This window comes from Squalius cephalus, assembly GCF_949319135.1.
Source record: "Squalius cephalus genome assembly, chromosome: 6".
NCBI lineage: Eukaryota > Metazoa > Chordata > Actinopteri > Cypriniformes > Leuciscidae > Squalius > Squalius cephalus.
Window position 1 is genome coordinate 10652477 of NC_137127.1, and position 17883 is coordinate 10670359.

At 37.6% G+C, this 17883-nt stretch overlaps 2 protein-coding genes across 2 annotated transcripts; one reads left to right on the forward strand and one right to left on the reverse strand.

Moving 5' to 3' along the window:
* The first annotated feature begins 613 nt into the window (after window positions 1-613).
* map2k1 (mitogen-activated protein kinase kinase 1) lies at window positions 614-13807 on the forward strand. The gene is made up of 11 exons (XM_079874524.1): window positions 614-1063; window positions 9098-9308; window positions 10032-10178; window positions 10800-10877; window positions 10999-11050; window positions 11149-11273; window positions 12332-12539; window positions 12653-12717; window positions 12835-12893; window positions 13313-13358; window positions 13454-13807. Exons 1-11 carry the CDS (start codon window positions 981-983, stop codon window positions 13565-13567), a joined length of 1188 nt encoding a protein of 395 aa, XP_079730650.1. The 5' UTR covers window positions 614-980; the 3' UTR covers window positions 13568-13807.
* A 326-nt stretch (window positions 13808-14133) lies between these two features.
* Window positions 14134-17846, reverse strand: rpl4 (ribosomal protein L4). Its single transcript, XM_079874525.1, has 10 exons — window positions 17729-17846; window positions 16786-16957; window positions 16504-16610; window positions 15853-15991; window positions 15539-15663; window positions 15318-15447; window positions 14973-15129; window positions 14660-14743; window positions 14368-14488; window positions 14134-14294 (listed from the first exon to the last, which is right to left on the reverse strand). Exons 1-10 carry the CDS (start codon window positions 17729-17731, stop codon window positions 14199-14201), a joined length of 1134 nt encoding a protein of 377 aa, XP_079730651.1. The 5' UTR covers window positions 17732-17846; the 3' UTR covers window positions 14134-14198.
* Window positions 17847-17883: the final 37 nt, after the last annotated feature.

Sequence of the window (17883 nt, forward strand, 5' to 3'; positions counted from 1 at the left end):
AAAATATAATGCAGTATGTAATGTGTTGGTTATGCGATTATATTTTATTATGTATGTACATCTAGTCCAGTGTAAATGTGCCACAGGCACAGGCTTCTGCTTTTCTATTAAAATAACACTTTTATGGAAGTTATATGAGCTGTTTGTTTTGCAGCAGGGACTTTTCACTTTAAAGTCAATTCAAACTTGTAATAGTCAGTTACTTCCCAACTGCATGAGACCTGAATGGCAGTATACTATTTAATACTTTTCTACAGGCCTGGCTGTAGGCTATCATCTATTGCAAGGGTTTTCAACCAGGGAAAGATCTGCAGGGGGTCCACAGAGAAGAATGATCATAAACGAATACGAATAAACAATAATTAGATCAGACAAGAATAAATGTGATCAAACTTTATAGCTTTTTATATAGGAGGTCTGAAAGTCTAGGAGTGTAAAAGTTGAAAATATGCTATCAATTATTTCGAAGATCTATATTCTGATATATACGCTTAAAAAGTCTGGATGCTGACGATAGATTGTTGAAATTTCTTAGTCTTAATTAGCAGGCAGGCCTGTTGAAAACAAATCTGGAGTAATAACGCATTCACACCAGCAGATGGAGTCATTCTCCACACGCGTTCATGCTGTCCGGAAGACAGATGTAAATATTTTCATGACGTAAAGACAAGAGACAATCTCACAGTACCCATCCTCTACAGTCGTCCACCTCTAGAAATACTCCATTTCTCCGTGAATAATCTATTCTTCGAAACAGCCTTCGTCCTTCCTGTCAGAGGACCACGCGAGGTGGTCGCTGACAGCATTCTGTCTTTATTTATATATTTATTTTAAAGCAAACCGCGATTGGTAGGGTGTGATAGGCTATTCATAGCTTATGCATCATTGCTCTGTAGGCGAGTTGGTGTAGTCTGCGGATCAGATTGCTCCTGTTTGAATTTTTCTTTTCACTGCCGAGAAGCCAGCTATCAGGATTCATCATGCAAAAAAGGAGGAAGCCAGAGCCGATCCAGCTGAACCCAATTCCAGATGGGAACGCTGTAAACGGAACCGGGGCCACAGAGTGAGTTGGCTTCAGTCTTACGATGCCATTTCATGGCGAGTAAGCTATTAGAAGACTTCACGTTCACTTTAAGTTGCTTAGGCTATTTCATGGATTGTTTGGCTCCTTAAGAATATTGCAGGAATACTTCATAGATTTGGCATTGCTTAATCTGATTTATTGGGCATTCAATTGTGGATATTTTTAAGGGTGTGTTGGTGTTTGTAAGTGTCAACAGAATTAAAGCCCAGGAATGAATTGTAAGGTCATTATTAGTTGACTTACATAATACCACAAATGGGGGTCATTTTACAAAATTGGGTGACTTTTTAAATTTAATAAAGTGATTTTAACTGTCAACATTCAATCAGATAATGTCAAATGAAGTCACCTTGCTTTATTCAAGACAGATTGTTTCAAAGCAGCTTCAAAGTACTAAACAGGAAAATGACGGTCATATAAACTTAATCAAATATGAGACAAATTCTGTGGTAAATCAGCTTTACAGAAAACAACAGTATCATTATTCAGCTTAAGTCAGTTCAGTATTGATTCAGTTCAGTTTAAAAACTGTGTAAAGTTCATAGAGTATAAAATGACTACATTAGACAATATTCAATAAATTCAATAACCGGTGTTGCAAAATTTGTCAATCAAGAAAGTTAATCAGCTAAAGCAGCTCTGCAAATAACTTGTGTCATCATCGTTCAAGTGTTAGGGCTGTCAAATTAATAAAATTACTCAATATTAAGTCTTTACACGTTAATAAATTGCATTGTGCCATCTCAAGCTAACTTAATAGATTGTAATATATGTTGGAATATAGCTATGAGACTTGTAACAGGGTTGAGGATGCTAGTGGCGGTTTTTGTTCACAGTATTTCTGTTTTCATTATTTATCAACAAATAAATGCTGCCTTGAGCATAAGAGACATCTTTTGACCCCAGTATATTGAATGTTTTTTAGCTGTGCTTCGATAAATGTCCATTTTAACACAGTAAAAGATGGCCTCAGTTATGTATTGTTAGTCATTTTAATGAGGAACACACTGTTTGTGGAATGACCCATATATCAGTGTTGTTTAGTATCCATCAGGTGAACATAAAAGTGCCGCATCTCCCGCCACTAAGATCAATGAGAATACCTTATCGCATTTGGACAGAGCAGCCAACACACACAACACTGCTGTCCTCTGTAGTATGTGGTTCAGACATAAATTAGTGTAGAAGCCACAACTCTATGTTTTGTTGATCCTGATGGATATGTTTAATTAATGTCACGGCATTCTCTGAGCTCAAGTATCCACCAGTTTACCTCAGTATGTGATTACGGAGGATTTTTAAACTGACCACCATATAGATACAAGTGATGGCGTATTGATTTGTTTGCATCACATCCCCACAGACAGATATGGTGACAGTGAGGACCACCTCTGTCAGTGCTATACCTTCGTTTGGCAGACCTGTGATTTTTCTCCTCTTGATGTCGAGCCAGTGGCAATCCTCACAGCCTGAGCCAGTGGTGCATGTCATTGCCTCTTGTTTCATTGAGCTCATTTGAAGGCTCAGACACTTTCCCCTCTTGTAGTCTCTCCATTTGGCATTAAGAGACTATTAATTATTTGAGGATAAAGTTTCAGTCTGGTATATAGAAAATGGTTATTATTTCTACATAAATAAGAAGTATTAGCTGTGCTATAATAGTGCTACAGAAGTGATGTTTGGGAGAATGACGGTAAAGTAGAATTACATTCCTTCCTGAAGAGCAGGACAGGCTGTGGCGAGTTCGCTTTGGAATGTGTGTGTGTGTGTGTGTGTAGTGGTGATTCAATCCTGTGGAAGTCAGTGTTATAGAGGGAGGCTCAGTGGAATGTTAAATACTGTGACAACACTTTTTTCCTAGAAGTTTCTGCTTTAAATCTGTCGTGGCTTGCCTATCTCAAAGAGTGCTGTTATATTATTTTATAAGTTCTTGCTTATCGCTTGAGAATAACTTCATATGCATCACCTCTTTAATGCATTTCCTAATTATGTAAATTAGAAGTACGAATGCAATTGTAACTGCCTTCAATGATGAGTAAATTGATTTACCAGTCATAAATATTATCTTATCTTAAAGGAGAACTCCGGTCAATTTTAACATTGAGCTCATTTTTTTGTAAATTTGGAGTGCTGTCAGTACAGAGAACAACGACAAAAATCGGTGTTGCCTACACCGTGTTATCCTCTTTTTAAAATTTGCACCCTGTTGACTTCAATGGGGCAAGTTTTAAACCTGCGTTTAGCCTCTTAACATCCTTGATGTGTCATTACAAGTGCCCAGCCATGTGAGTGATTCCTTTCAGAGTGAACACGGTGAATCTGACTGCAGTAGATGTGAAAGATATGGATAAAAGTGATGTTAATTCAGCCAGCGCACATACCTATATTTACTTCCCGTTTTCGGTCAAAGACCAATGTAGTCGATTGTCGAGTTCTCCACTGTTGCTTAGTTACCTATGATCACACGCGTGAACTCGACAATCGACTACTGTGGACTTCGACCGAAAACGGGAAGTAAATACAGGTATGTGCGCTGGCTGAATTAACATCACTTTTATCCATATCTTTCACATCTACTGCAGTCAGATTCACCGTGTTCACTCTGAAAGGAATCACTCACATGGCTGGGCACTTGTAATGACACATGAAGGATGTTAAGAGCCTAAAAGCAGGTTTAAAACTTGCCCCATTAAAGTCAACAGGGTCCAAATTTTAAAAAGAGGATAACAAGGTGTAGGCAACACCGATTTTTGTGCACTCCAAATTTACAAAAAAATGAGCTCAATGTTAAAATTGACCGGAGTTCTCCTTTAAGACCGGATGTGATTTTCTTCTTCGTCTTTTTTGTTTTGGTGACTTAATGCAACCAATATTCTACATTCAGTATGTCTCACCACATATACATTACCGTTCAAAAGTTAGGGGTCTGTAAGATTTTTTAACGTTTCGAAAGGAGTCTCTTATGCTCACCGAGGCTGCATTTATTTGATCAAAAATGCAGTATAAACTCATTTAAACTACAATTTAAAATGACCGTTTTCTATTTTAATATATTTGAAAATATAATGTATTCCTTTAAATTGTTATATTCTTATAGGCTGATTTGGTGCTCAAGTAACATTTCTTATAATCAATGTTGAAAACAGCTTAAAGTGTTTTTGTGGAACGTGTAATAGTATACATTTTCATTTTCGCTTGTGTCATTCACATTAGAAAAAAGTGTCTGACTTGCAATATGTTGTATTTATGTGATGTATTTAAAAGGTTACTGTCCAAATGTCTAGTACCTTGTTTTAGTAATTTGCCAAAGCCAGTTTTACTTACATTTGGCACTTGGCTATGCTAATTTTGTATGCTGCCAATTTTGTTTAATCTCTCTCCATTGGCAGCAGTACCTCTGCTGCTATTGTTTCCCATGAGCTCTATGCTGCATTGTGTCTTTTCAAGATAATAATCAGTAGGAAACCACACAATGTTACAGTGTTACACAATCACACCACTCACACACCATGGCACCATCTGCTGCTCTCCATTTTACTTAAGAGCACTGCTGGGTGTATGAATGCTCTATAGTGCATAAAAGAGCTTGATTATTCCCATACATTCCCTACCTGTTCCATAATTCTCTTCTTTTAATGTGCTTTTGTCTGAGTTTAAATTGATGACAACACAGATGTATCCACAGGAATGATTTATTGAGCGTATAGTTAAATATTGACCCCAAAACATAATCTCAGGTTTTGTGCACCTCCCCAGCGGAAAAATGGTTTGCTTCTGTCTAACCTCAGCTGATCCCGGCGCTCCCTAGTGTTTACATTCACATTCCAAGGTACGACATGTGAAGTTGACCACTTATTTCCTGTGTTTGATCATACTGTATCCACACACATCTTCAAAAACGCTTGAAAAAAATGGAAGTGAAGTTATAATTCTTTCAAGTACACTTCTTGGGCCTTCAGAGGCTTTTCTGTGTTTGAATCTCAAACCAGTAGCTTATGCAATTTTGTATCTTTTATCAGAAAGAATTTGCCCTTTTTGTGGTGTATCAAAGGGTAGACTAAATAATTCACTGCATAGTAGGATTGAATTATTTATTACTTTAAAGGGATAGTTCACCCAAAAATTTTAATTCGTTCATTAATTACTCATCCTCGTGTCGTTCCAAACCCGTAAGACTTTTGTTCATTTTCGGAACACAAATGAAGATATTTTTAATGAAATTTGAGCGATTTCTGTCCTTCCATTGACAGCTACTCAACTGACATTTTGAAAGAGATGAGATAGTAAAAAATAATCCATTTATTTGGTTTAGACTCAATCACTTTATATGAAGAACAGATTGAATTTGGGCTTTTATTCACATATAAACATTTATCATCTGTTAGATTTTTTAATGCATTGCTGTCTATGGAGAGAAAGAAAGCTCTCAGATTCCATTAAAAAGATCTTTATTTGTGTTCTGAAGATGAATGAAAGTCTTGCGGGTTTGGAACGACATTATGGGTGTACGGTTGCGTCCGAAATCGCATACTCTTTGAGTAGGTACTTATTTTGAATTAGTAATCACTTCACGACCACTAAATTTTTTTTTTCTTCTAAATAGCATGAATGTAATGTGGACATTCAGGATGTTGTCATTATCATGTGACCTTACCAGGGTTTCGTCACTTCACTGCCATTCATAAATCCTCTCCCGTGGCCTCATGGGATAGTAAAGTGTCCATCAGATGCACACTTCAGAATCTCACTAGAAGAAGTAGGTCATCTGGGTACTTTTTGCCTACTCTTTTATGAGTACTGTGAATTCGGACATACTGTTGTCACATGCTGTTTTTCGCCTACTATATTGTAGGGAAGAATGCGATTTCGGATGCAGTTTTCCTACCTATTTGGCAAAAGGGAAGGCAACAGCTCTATTTCTCTGTCATCGGGTAGCACTGATTTATTTTTTCCGTTTAAGTACCCTTTTATCATTTGAGTTTTTTTGTGATGTATTGAACAATGTTGTCAATTTTGCTGTTATGCAGTTTATTAACCAATTTTTCAAATTATAAATAATTAATTTGTTATGCAGTTTATATGTAGTTGTCATTGTTTTCCAGAAATGATTCATGTTGTTTTTATTATAATATAATAAATAGTGCTGGGAAAAAATTAATCGCGATTAATCGCATCCAAAATAAAAGTTTGTGTTTGCATAATATATGTGTGTGTACTGTGTATAATTATTTTGTATATATAAATACACACATATGCATGTATATATTTAAGATTTTTATTTATTTATATATAAATTATTTATATTTATATATAATATAAATTATGTATAAATGTATATACAGTATATACATGCAAATATTTCTTAAATAAATACATGCATATGTGTGTATTTATATGTACAAAATAATTATACACAGTACACACACATATATTATGCAAACACAAACTTTTATTTTGGATGCGATTAATCGCGATTAATTTTTTCCCAGCACTGATAATAAATAAAGATAATTTTCAGATATTACTGAAAAATAAAAAACATGCAAAAAATAAAACAGGGTAAATTTTAAACGAAATTAAAATGTTACAAAAAATTAAATGTATCTTTTTTGTGATGGGGCAAATAAAAATGTTAGCATGGCATTGGCAAGTCAAAATTTGAACTACTGGTTTGACTAGGCCAGCTGACAAAAACAAATCTTGCAGTGGAATCACTCTGGATATGGAGTCATTGTTCGCCCTCCTACATGCAACACAAGTTTCACAAGTATTTTTCTCCACTCTGGCATCTTGTGCGTCCTTCACCATTATCACGTCTCCACCACAGCTCATCCACGCCACCCACTTACACCCACACAGCAGCCTCGTAACCATGGTTATAACTGGCCTTGCTGTCAAAAATGAAAACACTTTTCCTCGTTCTGCATATAGATTAGATAAAGACATTCTGGAGTACTTGCGCTGCTCTCATCCACCTGAGTCGTGCTGTCTGTCCTGGAGCAAAGCGTGTTGCAATATGTTGCGGACTGATCAGCACGGTTTGATGTAAATTTATGTGTGAGTGTCAATTATTGTGGCCTGAAACATTGTTCAGCAGCAGGACAACATGTTTTCCATCTGAATCGGCTCAATGCTTAAAAGCCCTTGAGGCTCATAGTGTCCGATGGTTCTGAAAACATTAATTTGGAGATACAGCCGCATCACAGATGTTTGCAACGTGTGGCACACAAGCTGCATGAAAAGTTCTGTTTAAATAATTCATAATTGGTATCAGCATCATAATCGTAAGACTTTTAATTGGTTCATTTGAAAAATCCACTTGGTAGATGCAGTTAAGCCATGGTGGAGAACAGTGGTGTTGAAGGAGATGCAGAGAGGATGGAGAGCAGAGGGTCGTGGAAGTTCACTCTTCCAGCAGAAAGCTAAGGAAATACATCACCATGACAACAGGGCCAAGGGAAAGGCTCGCATGCTTAGAGGAACTCGCTGTTTCCTCAAACAGAACTTTAGGAAGATGATGTTATAAAGCCTTCCCACCACTTTGTACAATATTTCTACATGTTTTCTTCCTTAAAGGTATAGCGGAGGATTTTCCCGAATTTTAGAAAAGAACCGCCCTCTCCACTTTTTGAAAAAATGCACATGCGCAACACTCTCCCTGCTCCCGAGAGGGAACGCCTATTAAACGTGTGCACGAGCTAATCATAGCTTACATTAACTTTTACTAGCAGTGATTTTAAATGGATTTCTCCAAATAGCATGCCAAACTTTATACCTGTCAAGTAGAAACTTCGCGACTGAGGCATCAGTGGGAAGCCCAACCTGTGTTTTGAGCGCACGCCATCGTGTGAATCGAGCACGTACGACGGCCTTACGTAAACATATCACCAGAATGATTGACACTTAGGAAGACCAATAGTCTTGATGATCCACCCGGAAAAAGAAAATCCTCCGCTATACCTTTAAGGATGGGAATGTGTTTCAGCATGCAAGAGTTTGTCTTCTTACTTATCTCAAGAGAGGAGTCTTTCTTGTAGATTGACATTGTTTAACAAAAAAGCAGGAATAAAGGCCCGTTCACACTAAGAACGATAACTATAAAGATAACTAGTAGCATCCACATATCATTCTGTTTATTCTAAGCACGGGCTTGTCTGCCGCTTTAAATGCTTGAGCTCGTTACAGCAGGATGGATTCTGATTGGCTGTCACTGTTTTTATCGTTCGTTAGCTGGATAAAATCGTTCTGAAAATTATTCCATCTATATCGTTTTCTCTGTGCCGTTATCATTATAGCTGTGGTGTGAACTCTGCTATTCTTTAATATTGTGATTTTATCAAATTTTATATACTATTATATCATTTATTCTTAATTTGAAATGGCTTTTATTTTTATATTTTCAGTTTTCATTTTAATTTGTTTTTAGTAATTTTGTTGTTAGTCATTTTGCCTTTAGTGGTTTTTTTTATATTTCTATTTAGCTTTAATTTATTTTTATATAATTTTTAGTGTAATTTTAGTGCTTAAATTTAAATGCCAAGGCAATATTCATATTTTTCCCGCTTATTTCAATTAATGAAAATGATTTTTAATAGCTTTAGTTTTAGTTCACAATAACGAAACTGCACTATAGTTTGAAAAATGGAAAAGATGTCATGACATGATGCAGTTTTGTTCTGTTTATGTAATCAAACATACATTAAAAATGTAATGCATCTAAAAATATTATGACTTGAATACACATATCCTGTGATGAGCATTTATTTATATATTGAATTCAAATTCATTTTGAAAGTTTTGAAAAAAAAAAAAAATGTCAGGGTGATTCAACTGTAGAAGAAAATGCATTACATATTTAAAAGTATGACATTTTTGGAAGTAAGAACTTTTTGGCATAATGAAATGAATAGGGAGGACCACTGCAGATTCTCATGACTGTATTGATTGTTGATTAAGCCATTTAGCTTCAGCATTTTAGAAATTAAATGAATTTCTGTCTGTGTTTTGTGTTAGAACAAATCTGGAAGCTCTGCAGAAGAAGCTAGAGGAACTGGAACTGGATGAGCAGCAGAAGAAACGCCTGGAAGCTTTCCTTACCCAAAAGCAGAAGGTTGGAGAGTTAAAAGATGATGACTTTGAGAAGATTTGTGAGTTGGGTGCAGGCAATGGAGGAGTGGTCTTCAAGGTCTTACACAGACCCTCAGGCTTCATCATGGCCAGGAAGGTAAGTTATGGTGAAGCAAACTTTATATTTCAGTTTCAGCTTCAAGTTTGCAAGAAAGGTCACTGAAGTCCATTGATTGTCTTTTCCAGTCTTGAATCGACCAGATGCCGTTTTAGAGCTGCTTGCCTGAGAAGGCATCAGCTATTCATGTCATCATGTCTTTTTATAGATTGGAAGAAGTTAGGAGATTGCAGCGAAAAGCCATGACATTCTGTTCTTAGCATGCTGAATGGATGCTATATGCTAATTGCATTTGAGTCAAATAACACTTTTCCTAAAAAACGTGTCCAAGAAAAGACATCTACTAATAAAGCCAAATTACCAGTAGTCCACTACATACTGTGATGAAACAAATGGTTTTAATATGAGAGCTCCCAGGGAAGAAAACAAGCTGAACTCCAAACAACTCATTTACAGCATACATGAAACAAAGAATTGACAGTATGCATGCAGAGAAGTAACTCCTCCTTATCAGCTAACTGTATAATGCAGACACCCTGGTAATTACAGAGAGCCTGGTACTGCCTGGTACTGAAGGAAATTAATGAGGCTCCAGAATTATGCTTTGCACTGCACTTATTAAGACAAAATTGCAACATGGTAAACATCAGGATGAATGTTAAACATTAAATTAAGTCAAAATATGTCAATGTTTCTTCAATTTCAGGGGTTGATTATTAATAAAACAAACCTATTTTTTCACTTTTTCTTATTTTCTCGTAGTTGATCCACCTCGAGATCAAGCCAGCGATAAGGAATCAGATCATCAGAGAGTTGCAGGTGCTGCATGAATGTAACTCTCCCTACATAGTGGGCTTCTACGGGGCTTTCTACAGTGATGGAGAGATCAGCATATGTATGGAGAACATGGTACTGTGTCCTCTCTCGGTGTCAAACATAATACAGAGGAAAATGAGAGTTTGTCTAAATATATTAGGTTCAGTAGTTTACGGTCAGTAAGATTTAAATAATTTTATTTGTCAAGGATCCATCAAATTTATTCAAACTGATATTTCAAATAAATGCTGTTCTTTTTACTTTCTATTCATCAAAGAATCCTGAGAAAGAAAAAAGTATCATGGTTTCATTGATACCAAATATTAAGCAGCACAACTGTTTTCAACATTGATAATAATAAGAAAAGTTTCTTGAGTATCAAATCAGCATGTTAGAAAGATATTTGAAGGATCGTGTGACGATGAAGACTGGAGTAATGATGCTAAAAATTAAGCTTGGACATCACAGGAATAGATTACTTTAAAATATATTAAATAAAAAACAGTTATTTTAGATTGGAATAGTATTTCACAATATTACTGTTTTTGCTGTATTTTTGTATCAAATAATGCAGCCTTGATGAGTATAAGAGACTTATATATATAGTTCATATATATTTTATATATATATAGTTCAATATCCTTTCAGTATCTCTACACTGCCTTTGCTTTTGTTGGTACTATAAAATATCTCCATCAAATTCTTTTTTTTTAGGATGGCGGCTCTCTGGATCAGTCCCTGAAGAAAGCAGGCAAAATCCCAGAACAAATACTGGGCAAAGTTAGCATTGCGGTCAGTATCTCTGTAACCTATCTCAAAAATATCCTCGATCTCTTGTGGACTGTTTCCAAAAAAATAAGGCTGAAGTACAATGCTCTGTGTTTCTGGACCTGTTTTCTTTCCATTCATGCAGGTGATAAAAGGCCTGTCCTACCTGCGGGAGAAACACAAGATCATGCACAGAGGTGATTGGAGTCACGCTATCTCAAACCGTCATCTGTTCATTTACTCTTTCTGTTGACACAGTATTTACTGAAGGGAAGACCTTTTCCTTTTCTTGCAGATGTTAAACCATCCAACATCCTGGTGAACTCGCGTGGTGAAATCAAGCTGTGTGACTTTGGTGTGAGCGGACAACTCATTGACTCCATGGCCAATTCGTTTGTGGGCACCAGGTCCTATATGTCTGTAAGTTTCATTCTCAGCAAAAAAAAAAAAAAAAAAAAAAATCTATCTATCTATCTATCTATCATCTATCTATCTATCTATCTATCTATCTATCTATCTATCTATCTATCTATCTATCTATCTATCTATCTATCTATCTATCTATCTATCTATCTATCTATCTATCTATCTATCTATATGTATATATATATATATATATATATATATACATTACTGTGCAAAAGTCTTAGGCATGTTAATATCCCCCCAGCCAGGATGATCTGATCTCACCATCATCGAGTCCGTCTGTGATTACATGAAGAAACAGAAAAAACTGAGACAGACTAAATCCAGAAGAACTGCGGGAACGTCTCCGAGATGCTTGAAGAAACCTTCCTGCAAAGCTACAGTACTGTGAAAAGTACTGGCACTTGTGTTAAAATGCTGTAAAGTGAGAATGCTTTCAAAAATAAAATCACAAATTGAATTTATTTATGATTTAACTTCTATTAACGAATTCAAATCAATATTTGGCGTAACGACCCTCTGCGTTTAAAACGGCTTTTGTCCAGGTACACTTGCGCATAGTTTTTCAGGGAGCTTTGCAGGAAGGTTTCTTCAAGCATCTCGGAGATGTTCCCGCAGTTCTTCTGGATTTAGTCTGTCTCAGTTTTTTCTGTTTCTTCATGTAATCACAGACGGACTCGATGATGGTGAGATCAGATCATCCTGGCTGATGTCAGACTCCTTGTGCATACACAAATCTCACTGGATTATTACAATTAATGGCAAAAAGAATGTTTGGAAATGTAACATTAACATGCCTAAGACTTTTGCACAGTACTGTGTATATATATATATATATATATATATATATATATATATATATATATAATATTTTTTTATTTCTACAACATAATTAGGTTCTAGGTTATTTGACATTGTGATTATTTCCTGGATATTTAATTTGGAGTATCTCAGGGCAGCCATTTGTTTGTTCAAGCTCCTGTTATCTCTTCCTGTATGATAATGTTAATTTCCTCTCTGTATGATCCCTGTTTTTCTGTGTCCATCTGTAGCCTGAACGCCTTCAAGGGACTCACTACTCTGTCCAGTCTGACATATGGAGCATGGGTCTCTCTCTAGTGGAGATGGCGATTGGACGCTTCCCTATCCCACCACCTGATGCCAAGGAACTGGAGCAAATCTTTGGTCAGCCCCTCGAGGGTGACCCCTCCGCCAGCGAGACCTCCCCTAAACCCAGGCCCCCTGGTCGACCCGGCGGGTGTGAGTGGCTTTTTACCATCCTATCTGCAAGAACATGTACAAACTAATCAATTATGTTTAAGGTGTTTCTGACTATAAAACATTTGATTTTATTTGTATGTTTGTCCTGTCAGCATATGGTCCAGACAGCAGACCTCCCATGGCGATATTTGAGCTGCTTGACTATATTGTCAATGAGGTAAGTTTAAAGTGGTGCTTATACAACCACTAAACAGCTTTATGGCAGTGAATTAATTAAAGTGAGGATTAATTGGCTGCTTCACTTAGGCTTAATGGAGCATTTTTCCTTTTTCAGCCACCTCCTAAGCTACCAAGCATCTTTGGTGCAGAATTTCAAGACTTTGTTAACAAATGGTAAGCAAAAACATAATGTTATTTGCATTTAGTTTTATTCCTGTAGCTCACCTATTAGAGCACGACAGTAGCCGTGCATGTTAAGGTCATGGGTTCGATTTCCAGGCAACTAGGATACTTATAAAATGCAGTGCACTAAAAGCTGCTTTGGATAAAAGCATATTCTAATCTAAATGCACAAATGCTTCTTCTCAGTGGAGCTTGCTGCTCCATCTGGTGGTTGAACTAAAAAACAGTTTGAAATCTGTTGCCGTCCTACGGAGCCCCTAAATGGACATGGCAAAAAAAATATATGGGAGATTTGATCTCAAAAGTATTGTTACTTCGAGAAACATTTTGCATCCCATCTAATTTTTTTCTATCAATATTTTGACATTTTTCATACTTTATTTCTCAATGTGTTTTCTTGTTTTGCTTAGTTTAATCAAAAATCCTGCAGAAAGAGCAGACCTCAAGCAACTGATGGTAGGAACAATCCTTTTCTGTCAGTTCTCATATACAGATATTATTTTCTATTGCAAGAATGCACCTCATACATCTAACATAATTGTCTTTTTCAGATCCATGCCTTCATTAAGAACTCTGAGGCAGAGGAGGTTGACTTTGCTGGATGGCTATGCAGCACCATTGGGCTAAACCAGCCAGCAACTCCAACTCACAGTGTGGGAATGTGAGAGCAGCCATCTTTTTCTAAGCCAACCATTTAGTGTTTCTTCTCACACAACATCTCCAGTTCCACCCTGAGGCCAACAGTAAACTGCTGTCTCCTGAATCCACCCCCACCTTTTTTTAAATGTTGTCTTGAGTATTAACAAGCATACTGCTGTAATTAACAATGCATCAACCTGATAGGGGCTTGAAATCTGTTGTCAAATACTGGTTGTTAAAAGCTTTGATCAATGAGACTTTTTTTTTTTAACTACAAAATCAATGTAATGTTGATTGCAAAAGCTATCAAAAGGCTGACACACTGCACAGGGACTTAAATGCAAAGGATCCCCCTCTAAATATGAACTTGTCACAATATACTTTTTACATTTTCAGCTATCCCTGAAGTGGTTACATCATTTCATTGTTATATTTTGTGTTCGGTTTTATTTCAATATGGTGAATGTGCAGTCTTTAACTCAAAGTGAGAGAAAAAAGTTATTTAACTTATACAAACTTATATATTATAATAAGAGATTTATTTAACATATGACAACTGATTGAATGTGGCAGTGGATTAAAAAAGGACAGATTTATCAATTTTCAAAAGTTGTTTTATTTGAAAAGCATTTGTGAACTCCAGTCTGTTTATGAGCCCTAAGCTTGAGCCGGAGCCAGAGCAGCTGCCGGCTTCTGGGCCTTGGTCTTCTTCACAACCCTCTTCTTCTTGGGTTTCAGCATCTTGGCCTTGATCTGCACAGAGTTCAAAGGTTTAGAAATTGCTCAGCTAGTGATCAACAAGAGACTTGGTCATGAGGGAACTTACATCAGGGTTGTGTTCCAGGATAGCACGGCGACGTGCAGTCTTGGCGTATGGGTTGAGCTTCAACATCACTCTCAGGTTCTTCAGAGGGTTCTTCTTGAACACTCTGCGATTAATTTTGCGGCTGCAATAAAATGAAAAAACGTTACTCGACTTGTACAGTAAGCCTTTGAGATTCAAAGCAAGATGGCTCAGAACTTCCATTACAATCAGTAGTCAGAAACACGGACCAGAAGTAGGAATCTCATCATTGCAATATGTTGGCAAAATGACAGTCAAAGTAACCCAAACTTACTTAGCAGGACGAAGTGCCTTCTGGACTTCCTCACTCTGGATGATTCTGTGCAGATCTGTGGTGTTCATTTTGTGCATGGGCAAGCTGGAACATGACAAGGCAGTAAGTCCACAAGCTTATGTTCAATATCTACACATACATACATACATAAAAAAAATTTGCACATTTGAACAAGTGGGGATTCAGTCCACCATGTTGACTCAGAACTTATAATGTTATCATTGTGTTCATAAACACGGACTAAGTACAAGTTCATCACTGTTGTACAAAGCACAACCAGAAAAGGATAAGATGAAGGGTTAAGGGAACTCACTTGTAGTCAACTTTAAGGGAGGAAGCTTTGCGCCAAGTGCCGTACAGGTTATCCAGCTTGCGGAAGGCACCCTCGGTCCAAATGCAAAAGCGACCGATGTGTCCACCTGGAGCAAGCTTTAACAGGTCCAGTCTGCTCACGGACTGCAGTGTGACACCTGAGTTAAAAATACCTTGTTAATGATTTTACAACCATCTAGACACAAATGAAACCCATTGTGTTCAATTAGTCAGAACTTCCACTGAGATCATAGAATTCATAAACACGGACCTAGAAGTGGACATCATCATGTATTAAGTGTGTTAAGGTTGAGGCAAATGTCAAATACAAGATCACTTTGCGTACCAGGGATGTTTCTGAAAGCTCGTGTCACACCGTTGTCTTCGTTGTAGATGATGCATGGTCCTTTACGCTGGATACGCCTTCGGTTCCTCATCTTACCCTTACCGGCACGCATACGCTGAGAAGCATAAACCTGGAGACCAGAAATACACATAAAAAAAATGATTTAATTGTGGTAAACTGCAACATTTTCAGTCAATATCAAGAGATTGAGAGTAGCTCACCTTCTTGATGTCATTCCATGCCTTAAGTTTCTTCAAGAGAAGCACAGCTTCCTTAGTCTTCTTGTATCCTTCAACTTTATCATCAACGACAACTGGGACTTCAGGAATCTCCTCAATGCGGTGACCTGGAGCATTCAAGTCAGGGAAACAAATTAAGTTTAAGCATGGTCATTTTTTAAATATTCTATATTTGCTACTGTTCTTTTGAAAGGGAAAAACCAAATAGTTTTGATTCAGCCCTTTTGCAAATGGAGGATTCTTTTGCACTGAATTGAGTAGAATGCTCAAGCATTATGAAGCACTTGTTCGCTCACCTTTTGCCAAGACCAGGGCAGGCAGAGCAGAAGCAGCCAGGGCAGAGCAGATGGCGTAACGCTTCTGGTTAACATTGATCCTGCGGTGCCAACGGCGCCAGGTCTTTGTGGGGGCAAACATGCGGCCACCACGACACATCTACAGTGGAGTCAAGGGTCAACATTTCACACTAAACGCCTGTTTACACCAAACAAATGTTCACACCAGAGCAAAATTGTTAACATCTTTCAGACCAACACAAACATTTGCATGTTGTCCAAAAAAAATCAAAAATAAATTGTACGATCCCATTTATCAAAACGCGCAGAAAATCAAATGCCCAGACCATCTGCTGTAACAATACTTTGAAAGTCCTACAGAATACTACAAGTCACACAACACTTGGTGAATGTGCCAAGGCCACTTATTTTCATGCTCATTAAGCCCATCCATCTAAATCTTTTGTTGGTGTGAACAGCCCTTAATACCTAAATGTATATGTGAACTTGCTCAGACTCAGAATATTCGTCAACCTTCCACACCAGCATAAGACAGCAGGCAACTGTCGCTGTGTGTAGAGTCGGACGCAAATTACACCATCACAGCAAGGGTTGCTTACAATCAAAGATTTGACAAGTTCTTCAAGTAAATAGTGAGTTAGATCAGGATACATTTCCGAAAGCACCCTGTCCGGAGCGGTGGGTACCACCACCGCGCACACGGGGGATACGGGCCACGGCTCTTCCTGTGCCCCAGGATTCGGCGCTGGTCTGGTGACCTGAAATGACACATCTTTTGCTGTTATATTTGATCACATCATAACAGTGAAAAATTTCAGACACAGACCAAGTCTCATCAGAACTTCCATCATAATCAGGTGTCAGAAACACGGACCGAAGTGGAATATCATCATTGAAGCAATGTTTTAACTCTGGATTTAAAACAGCACTCACCGGCCTGTTCGCTTACAGCATAGGGCTGGCGTTTGTTCTTGCGCATGTTGGTGTGCACAAAGTTCACAACATCAGGGCGGATGGGAGCCCTGAACACTGCAGGCATAACCACATTTTTGCCGGTTGTCTCCCCTTTCTCGGAGTAGACCGAGACTAACGGTCGGGCGCAAGCCTAAAACAAAAAAAGACGTATTAATAACTTCCACATATTTCCAGATTTATTCATTAGTTAGATATTTTAATCTTGCTCAGTCTTTGTTTTCATCAACCTCTTGTGCCAGCATGAGACAGCAGGCTACTGTCACTGATCACAGAGTAAGACGCAAATTACACCATCATAGCAAGAGCACCATTTTTGGAAAAAATAAATAAAATGTAAGCAGGAAATACAGTGATAAGTGATGTGGATGGAAGTAATAGTTCAGACTAAATAAAACATGTGCCATCATTGACTTGCCCTCCGGTTGCTTGTATGACTTTCTTTTAATATTTATTTTTGTTAGCATGAGGATGAAAAAGTGAAAACTGTTGTTTTAAAGTGAACGAGCCCTTTACTACTTGTCCATGCAGCCCAAAATTAAAGCGTCCGCGCTCAAATAAAACTAGGCCACAACACGCAAATTGACGTTTCCAACAATGTTTTTACATGTGTTGTCAACTTGGCTGTTAAATTCCACTTGGATCACAAACTGGAGTTCTAAAGAGAATAAATATGTGTTCTTTATAAGCACGTCTGAATATTGGAGTCAGCTGCCAAATCATGACTAGTACTACACGTGCATACACGCCGCACTGAATCAAAATGGCTGCCGAGATTCGCTGTAGTGCGAGGATAATAGCTAACGCCTAACATTTCATCCAAAAAACAACTCATCATGACCTACATACACGCAAAACAATGACATTAATAATCTTTATTGAAAAAAGCATTCATTGTGCTCACCATTATAGTAAGTTTTCACGGCACGCCAGGAACTACGGTCCTAACTCGATGGCGGCCACGGAGGAAAAGGAAGAATGAAGCACTACACAGGCACTTGCATATCCATCCGACACACGTCACTTCCGTCCAAGTCGGCGGTTTCATATTAGCCAATA